An 8,603-nucleotide genomic window follows, 5' to 3' on the forward strand; every position below is an offset into this window, starting at 1 on the left:
CACCACCACAAAAAAAACCCAAACACACCCCAAAACCAAAAACCAACTCAAGAGTTACCTGAGTCTGCTCAAGATTTACACTGGAACTTTACAAGACTCTGACTGCTCATCCTCCTACATTCCTCAAACCTCTTCCTATACCTGCTCTGTTTGGGAAGGATCCAAGTTTTTCATACCAACTCTCATCTCTGCAGACCTCTAATTGTGGGGTAAATTATAAACCAAGAACTACAAATCTTTCCTACCATGCAGAAATTAAATTATATTCAGGCAAGAAGACATTTGGCTTATATCAACAGATATTAAACACACCAAGCATTTTATTTAATAAGTTTTATTTATGCAAAGCCAATCTAAAAGTGTGTGTAAAAGTGAAAAGCTCTTTTTACATATTAATAAAACTTGTGTGTGTGTGTGCACTTTCCATGTGGGAGGAGTGAGGATTTGACTGTTTTATTTACAAGAACCCACATTGTTTAAAAATATAGACATAGGTAGTAAGTCATTCTTATTTTCCCTAAAGCTAAATGCTGTACAGTATACAATAGCTCAAAGTGCCCAAATAACCAAGGGTGGCCCATGACAACTTGACTATACAAGCTTTTCATGCCTGATGAAGGATATTCTCATTTTTATGTAATGCTTCTGCCCAAAGCTTGGTTTTGGGTGTTTTTCAGGCGTTTTTAGGGGCTTTTTAAAAAAAAATGTATACAGTAGTCAAATTATATTACTATGCCACACCCACTATTTCTTTAAGGAAGAAAACTATGTTCCTTGACCCTCCAGTTCGGCTGCTGCTATATCTGGTTCTTCATCATTGTAAATGTTTTCTGCCTAAAGACACAAAATACCACATTAAAAATGGCAGACAACCATTTTTAAATAATCTTATACACTTTATATAGAAAAAACATGGTAATAGCAAGAAAGCACAGACATCACCCCCTCCTTAAAGGGGCCCTCTCCCCGCCTTTTCTTAAAGAGCGGCCAAATTTAGGAACATGCAGACAGTGGCTTGACTTCAGCACTTGTCTTCTCGGGTTGTTTCATTTCAGCAGAACAAGTCTTAGCCATTTAATTCCTTACCCTGAACATTTTATTATTTGGACGTAACCACAAAAGAAGTTAAAGAATAGTTACTAAAAACTGGAAGCCTGACTTGTCTTGCACATTTAAGCCTGTTACATTTTAACTTGTTATTTCCAAGTGATTTTATTCCATATTTATAAGACAACTGATCCAATTCCTGTGATGTAAAATAATACGAACTAACTGGAGAGTTAGAAGGCACCGTGCTTCACAGTCATTGTGTGGGGCCTGGGAGGGAAAAGGAAGTCTTGGCTAGCATTTGGATTTAAGTTCTCAACTGCCACATTTATTCTCAATATTGACTAGTATCTAAGACTTGGAGTCAAGAATTAGTTAGCAGTTGCCTTTATTCAGGCTGGTTTAGTCTTGTTTTCTTTTGAAAGTCTTACTCTCCAATCAGTGTCAGAAGTAGAGGGAACAGACTGCTTCAGCCACTGAAGGCACAAGCTGCCCTAAGAACAAGCCATTTCAGTTTCATTTATGCAACAAGCTTCAGAGCGACTCAAGAGCTGTTGACACTCACCATTTGCCATATCTGCATTATGTTGTCCTCTGATACAGAACAGATTACCCAAGGCTCATTAGGATTCCAACTGAAGTCTGAGATTTTGGCAGTGTGTCCTCCATGAATAAACTGTTAAAAAACCCATAAGCTTCAGTAAGCCATTTCACCTCTAGAGAGAAATCTGTTAAAACCCAAGATTCAGAAGGTAAATTCATAATGGTGACAACTACACAAAGAAGAAAGGTTCACAATGCAGTTGTCAAGAAGGGGTGTGTGAAACAGCACGTTCCATTCATCGCTTACGGACACAGATACAACTGCTGAGACAGCATTCAAGAAGACAGTTCATGTTATTACAGCAACAACTGACTGACATCCTCAAAATGGTGCTACTTCACACAAGGTTGGGCAGTGAAATCCAGCCATATTTTACATCCATTACCTCACCTAATTATATAAGCACTTACACCATTACCCAGGAAATGGGGAAGCCAAGTTATAAGCATTTTTAATTGTTTGTTTCCTAAGAAAGCAAAACCAAAACATAAGCCTTTGTACTTTCTACATCAGTAAGGTTTGCAGCCACATGGGACCTAATTGGTCCAATGCTAGACAAACAACTTGAGAGGCCTTGGCTCTACACGTGTTCAGTTATAAGAGTAGCGACCAGCACATGGCCAAGCTATAAAAATGTTCAACAATAAAGATGTGTGAATCATGTCCAGGACAGCTTTGGAAAAAAAAAAAAAATATCACTACCTTCAGAATCGAACAGAGGAAGCTACTGTGGGTTACAGCAATGGATTGAAAACCAGGGAGCTGAAAAGACTTATCAACTGCTGCAGTTTAAGTAGCTGTGGTAAGGCAGCGTACTGCCATACAGCATGTCAGCAGACTGAAACCTGAACAAACATACCAGCAGCTCAGGAGGTCCGTCTTCTGCATCCTCTGCAGATTGCTCTTCTCCAATTTTACTGTAAGAAAGTAGTTTATACTTTTTATTAATAATGAAAATTGCATCCTGTATCAGCTTAACAGTGCCTAGTCGTTTCCAGTAGTTGATTTTGCTGTTGGTTTTTCCCTCTTTCAAATAACTATAAGGTACAGAACATCAACCATTTGGTGTTATCATTACTGAAAAAGAATCTAACTTGTGAAACACATGGAGGCAGAAATCCCTTATTACTTATTACACAATTCCATCAGCAAGAAATCCTCACAGAGAAGTAACATCAGAATGTTACACACATACTGTGCTGCTTCTACTGTATATCTGAGAAACCAGGTCCAAGTTATGCAAGCAAGGAAGGCTAGAGAACAGCAAAAATCCAGTCTACCAAATAAAGTAGGTCTGCAGCCTTTTGTATTTTACCATCTGTTCATATACACTAAAAGAAAGAAAATGCTCTTCACCTCAGATCCCATACATTAAGCCGACGATCAGTACCACTTGAAGCAAGAATTGTTTCATTATGAGGAGACCAGTGAACCTATTGAAAGACAACAACTTGACTGGAGCACAGTTACTGATTTCTAAAGCATATCCTGAATAATCCCCACCAGCACCTGGACTCTAATTTTCAACAAGACGCAATACATCAGTTTCTTCCAGCTAAAATGATGTCCTACAGCTCAAATCAAGTGCTTTAAAGTCTTAAAGATGTCTAAGACTGAACAGCCAACATCACTGTTAAGATATTTACCCTATCCTGAAATTTAATTGTCTAAAATCCACTGTTAATTGCACCTACCCAATACTAGATTTGAACCCAAGTCCTCTCCACAGGAGGACATTTTAGAGAAACCTTCTACACCGGTACTGAGGGTAGCTGCAAGCTCCCAGTACATTCTTAGCAGTAAATTGTAGACTACTTGCTTCAGTCTCAAGTTGGGAAAGGTAAAAAGAAACTATGCAATACTGCCCATATTTATTGAACCAAAATTCACTATTTAATGTTTAACAGACTTTTGTTTATTGTAGTTGGCCATCATAAGAAAATTTACATGTTCTTGTCCTAGTCAGTACTCTTACAGATTTTTTTACAGGTTGTGAGAAAAAGTTTACCCACCTGAAAAATTTCATCTTTATGAGACTCAAAAGAATGGAGTTTCAATTTTAAATTTCGAAGATCCCACAGAGCCACTGTCTGGGAGAAGTAACAAGAAACCATTTTTACTATAACGGCTGTAGAATTGTCATCTAAAATACTTATAAAGTATGCACAAGTAAATACCTTGTCAGCAGAACCAGTTGCTAGAATGAACTCACTGTACGGGTTGAAAGACAGACAGTTGACCTCAGCTGTATGAGCATCTACGGAATGGCTTGGCTTGGACGTAGTGTTAGATCTTGTGTCCCAACTGTTGCAATGAAGGATTTGTAGGAGAGCGAGGGGCAGTGAGGAGAAAGAGTGAGCACACGTAAATTTTCACAGGACATTGTTTTTCACTACACTACACATTAGTTTAAGAGACTACATTATTGCTAAACTTAAATCTGAAACTACGGTTTTTATTCAAAAAGCTTTCAGGACTTTGTGTCCATTGTACATGAGCAGTTCACACCCAGAAGGTGATATACATATTAATTACATCTTATTTTCAGATCATGTGAACACACTAAACAATATGCAGATTTCAGTGATTCTGCAGCATTACTACAGTTGATTGCACTAAAGAGCTACATTAGACCATCTCATCATTCAGGTCTTTTTAATCTAAGTGCTCTGGACTGGTCTACTGACAGCACACAGAAGGCATTAAACAGAAACTGCTTAGCCCTGACTTACATCATAAGCTTCTGATCATCAGCCACAGATCCAAACAGAGATTCATGGAGCAGATGCCATGCCACATCTTCTACTACTGCAGAGTGTCCAGTAAAGATTGCTTTCGCATCAACAATTTTGCCTTCTTTTGGTCCAGCACTTACATCCCATAAACACACGGTCTGTAAATAAGAGTCACATTCTATTTTTATGTGAACTTCAGTGTTACCTTAAAAAAAAAAACCCAACCATATTCTACATATAAACAGAGATGACGCTCCTGCTCCTGAAACAGGTTGTTTTTAAACAGGAACACATAATATGCCATCAGAAATCAGATGAGTTATTAATCCGTTTTATTCAAATTCAAGGCCCAAGAATTATTTATAAGGTCACAAAAGCAATTTACAAAAAGCATCCCCAATTCAGTAGTTTGTGTTTCACTTTTAAAGCCCACACAGAAATTTGCTAGCTGTCAGTCCAATTGATCTTCAAGGGTCTTACTCATTTATGGTCTCAGACCCAAGCCAGTTTAAAAGGTTGTCATACAACAATTTCTTCCAGCAGAAAATAAGAACATTCTGTTCTTACTTCACTGAGAATGTTACAAAGACCTGGTTGTTGATTACAGCCTAAAGTCAACTGACAGCCTTTAGAAATACAATACGTAAGAACTTCCCCACATAACAGCTACAGAAACCCAGTTTTTCTCTAATTATCTATTACAGCATAAATTAGCAGGGGTGATTTGGTTGTTTGTTTGTTGGGTTTTTTTTTTAATAGGGGAAAAGATGTGTTTTTTACATGATCATCTGATGCACTGAGAAGATGTCCACTCAAATTTGAGTTCCACGATAAGCCATAGCCTTCCTTCTGGTGCCCTCTTAATCTAAGGTCAGGATTACACTCTCCACTTGGGTCTGAAAGAGAGGAAATTCCTTCCATTGAGTTTCACCTTGCACATCAATCCACAAGAGCATCATTATCACCCAAGAACTTTGTTTCCATCGCAATAATGGCATTTCACACATCGGCCTTGCAGGAGAATGCCGCTTCTCTGGAGACTCGCTTATGATATTGAGCACAACCAGGCAGTTAAAGTCATCAAAGATACGAGTCTTCCTCTCTTTGGACTCCAGAGCCCATCATCTCTCCTCCCAATTGCAGTAAAAATATATGTTTACCTTTCAACAACAAGAAGCATTTTACTTTACTTCAAGGAATCTGACCCACCTGGTTTTGAAGGATGTTTCGTGTAGTCAAATACCAACACATCAGCAGATGGTGTTTTTGTAGCAATGATGCAGGGATTCTGGGGCATGTAACGAGCACGGTTTACTTCACCTTCATGGTTAATTTTAATCTCTGTTTCAATTTTGCCAGTCACAGATCCAAAGCCACCAAACTCTACATTTATCAGAAAAAGGTCAATTTATCACATCAACTATTTTAAACAGGTTAAACAGCATTTCATGCATGTCCTCCACTCCAGGAAGCAGTGGTAAGGATCTTATGAAAGACTAGCACCACACGGCACAACGGTATTAACACCAGATATTTTGAGTCCTCTGATAGAAACTAAAGCTCTGAGTTTGTATTTGAGGTAGGTGGATATCAGTTTTCACCACAACTGACAGAGCTGGCAGAAATACTAGTAGGGATTATGTATCATAGCGTTACCCAAATTGTTCTGAAATGTTTCCTCTTTTTAGTAACTATTAATGATCTAGAATTAGTGTGAACTGATAAGTATATGTCAGCTTTAGTATTTAACCAAGTTAGAATACCATTAGACAGGACACTTATTAATGCTACTGCTACAGCATAATCTTAAGAATGTATGCGCTGCCCACCTCCTTTCTCACTGTCATATTGAGAAGCATCAAACTGATCATCATTGGGAATCTGGACTCTTGCAACAACCAGGTGGTTCTGTTCATCGGATGTGTGTGTTCCCAAAACCAGCCAATGCAGAGCATAATCCTTTCCTTCTGGCCTGTTCAGAATAATAAATGCATGAAATAAAATTAAGCGCTCAGTTCCATAAGTTTGATAGCTAGCATCAATAACATTCAAGATCCAAACTTCTTCAGGGAGCTAGAAAAGAGAGACTTGCGTAAGAGATCCTTTCCTTTGTCACAAGAGACTTCTGCAATGCAGCGAACTAGACTCAGACATAAGCAAGCCAAAGATACAACCAGCAAAGCTAAAGTGACAACACAAGTCAGTAAACTTTGCCACTACAACTTGAAATGGACAATTACAGTTTGCACAGTAGCTAAAGGCGATGCTAATACCTACTTCTGTCTTTAATTCCCCTAGCAGTAGCACAGTATTGATTTAGAAAACAATCAATACTATTTTCTCTAAAACACTAACACTGAGGACAAATGGCAACTTAGTTACTTCTCTTAGAAGCTTTTACCAGTTTTTATTTTATTTCAGAAGTTCATTTTTAAACACTGAGCAAATTCTATCTAACTGGAATCAAGTTTCTCTTCTGGCAGTTAAACACAACATTTAGTAATAAGTGAAAGGCTGGATGGACAGTGCCATTTAGTTCTGAAAGGAAAAAATCTTAACAGTCAAAACCAAGCAAATTCTGCATTCCTGCAGACAAATTACGCTGCCTGAATCCAAGCAAACAGGAATCACTGGGGCAGTCATAAACTACTGTAGGTATTGCCACACCACTTCCAAGGCATCATCATATATTTTGAAGGGAAAATTAAAATATGAAACAAAACAAGAAAACACACAATGCACACACACTTACTTGCATCAGGAACAGGTGTCCCATCATGTCAGGTGCCATACAAAGAGACAGTCCTTGCCTTATATGGCTTACATATTTTGACACTGGATAATTGGAAATACCAGGTTTTAAACTGAATATTAAGTCAATCTGCAAAATACGAGGCAAGCAGAAGTGTTCCTCATAAGGGCTCCACACCCTCACATCCCCACTTCATTTTCTCCATGCCACAGCTAGTTAGCTCACATCTCTCAACATCCTCCCCAAACATTCTGGTATACAAAATTAAGTGATCATCTAACCACCAAGTATAACATCACATATTTAAGGTGGCATTTTGAAGAGGAAAGAGATCATCCTCTGATTATTGCATGAGCTTTACAAAAAAGCTATTTTAAAACCTAGCTGTATCCAGTTTACAACAAGAGGGACACAGTCCTTGTCCACTACCTCAACAGAGCCCTGAGTGGTTACCATTACAATTTAAGTTCTGTAGTAGCTGGCACATGAACCGAATCTTCAAAATTCTTTAAGAAATTGACCAGTGAGCCCACAATTTTCAGGGGGAGGTGGAAGAATGGGAAAATTAAAGTATGTGAAGTCAACAATGAGCCAGGGGCAGAACCAGGATGTGAAGCACCAGAACAATACCCTCTTTAATAAGTCCTGACTTAAAAGAAATTGTAGACAGATACTACAGCTTCTACAGAACAGCAATCTGTACTATACATGAGGAAAAAACAGTCTTGAAGAATAAGTTAATTCAGTACATAGATTTTTAGTGTTAGGTCTCATCAATAAATTGACAAAGATTTCTGTACTCACACTTCAGAACATCTTCTGCTAGGCTGAGAATTCTGTGAGGTATCAAGTTGTGACTTTTTCCCCCCAAACCTTCTGCATATCCAAAAGTTTTTTATAACATTGTAAGCAAAATAAAGTTACAAGCTCACAAAAAGGATCCTAAACCCAATTACTCTCATCTTGCACGGTTTTTACTCTTAAGTTACTTAGTAGACACGATTAAGAGAGACATAAAGAGGAGTAAACCAAGCAATTGCACAAAGTCTCAACTCCTGCTCGGCAAACTAAGCAAATCAGCAGCTGAGCCCTGTGCCTCCCTGCTATCTTCCAGGCCTCTCTTCCTTTCTCTCACCTGGTCACATCAGGCAACCACTGCACGGTAAGGCTGGGCCACTCCAGAGCATGTGTCATAACCAGGTCGTACAAGAAGGGGGTGTTTTTCTTCCAGATCTTGTACTCCTCGCTGATGACGCGCTCCTCCACTGTGTCCTCCAGCACTGCCGGAATAGAAAGAGATGAACCAGGGCATCGGTACCTGCCGCCGCTGAGGCGAGGAGGGGCGGGGCTGGGGAGGGGTGTGTGTGTGCAGCGCCAAAGGCTGGGGCTATACCAGGGAGGAGGCGAGGTGGGAGAGGGGGTCCTGAAGCGCCCTCAGGGGCGGGCGGCGGGGGCACCCAGCAAC

At 39.3% G+C, this 8,603-nt stretch overlaps 1 protein-coding gene across 1 annotated transcript; it reads right to left on the reverse strand.

Moving 5' to 3' along the window:
• Positions 1 to 702: 702 nt before the first annotated feature.
• RBBP7 (RB binding protein 7, chromatin remodeling factor) lies at positions 703 to 8,428 on the reverse strand. Its single transcript, XM_026856284.1, has 11 exons — positions 8,274 to 8,428; positions 6,216 to 6,358; positions 5,596 to 5,769; positions 5,167 to 5,282; positions 4,384 to 4,544; positions 3,829 to 3,955; positions 3,664 to 3,741; positions 3,008 to 3,084; positions 2,511 to 2,568; positions 1,613 to 1,723; positions 703 to 834 (listed from the first exon to the last, which is right to left on the reverse strand). Exons 1-11 carry the CDS (start codon positions 8,330 to 8,332, stop codon positions 766 to 768), a joined length of 1,173 nt encoding a protein of 390 aa, XP_026712085.1. The 5' UTR covers positions 8,333 to 8,428; the 3' UTR covers positions 703 to 765.
• Positions 8,429 to 8,603: the final 175 nt, after the last annotated feature.

This window comes from Athene cunicularia, assembly GCF_003259725.1.
Source record: "Athene cunicularia isolate RWA chromosome 1 unlocalized genomic scaffold, athCun1 chr1_part1, whole genome shotgun sequence".
Taxonomy (NCBI): domain Eukaryota; kingdom Metazoa; phylum Chordata; class Aves; order Strigiformes; family Strigidae; genus Athene; species Athene cunicularia.

Excerpts from the sequence above, each read along its gene's own strand:
- RBBP7 (XM_026856284.1), bottom strand. The coding sequence starts at position 8,332 with ATGACACATGCTCTGGAGTGGCCCAGCCTTACCGTGCAGTGGTTGCCT. Across the intron at positions 3,956-4,383 it reads GATGATCAGAAGCTTATGAT|TTGGGACACAAGATCTAACA; the intron begins GTAAGTCAGGGC and ends TCATTGCAACAG. Across the intron at positions 1,724-2,510 it reads ACGGACCTCCTGAGCTGCTG|TTTATTCATGGAGGACACAC; the intron begins GTATGTTTGTTC and ends GTTTTTTAACAG.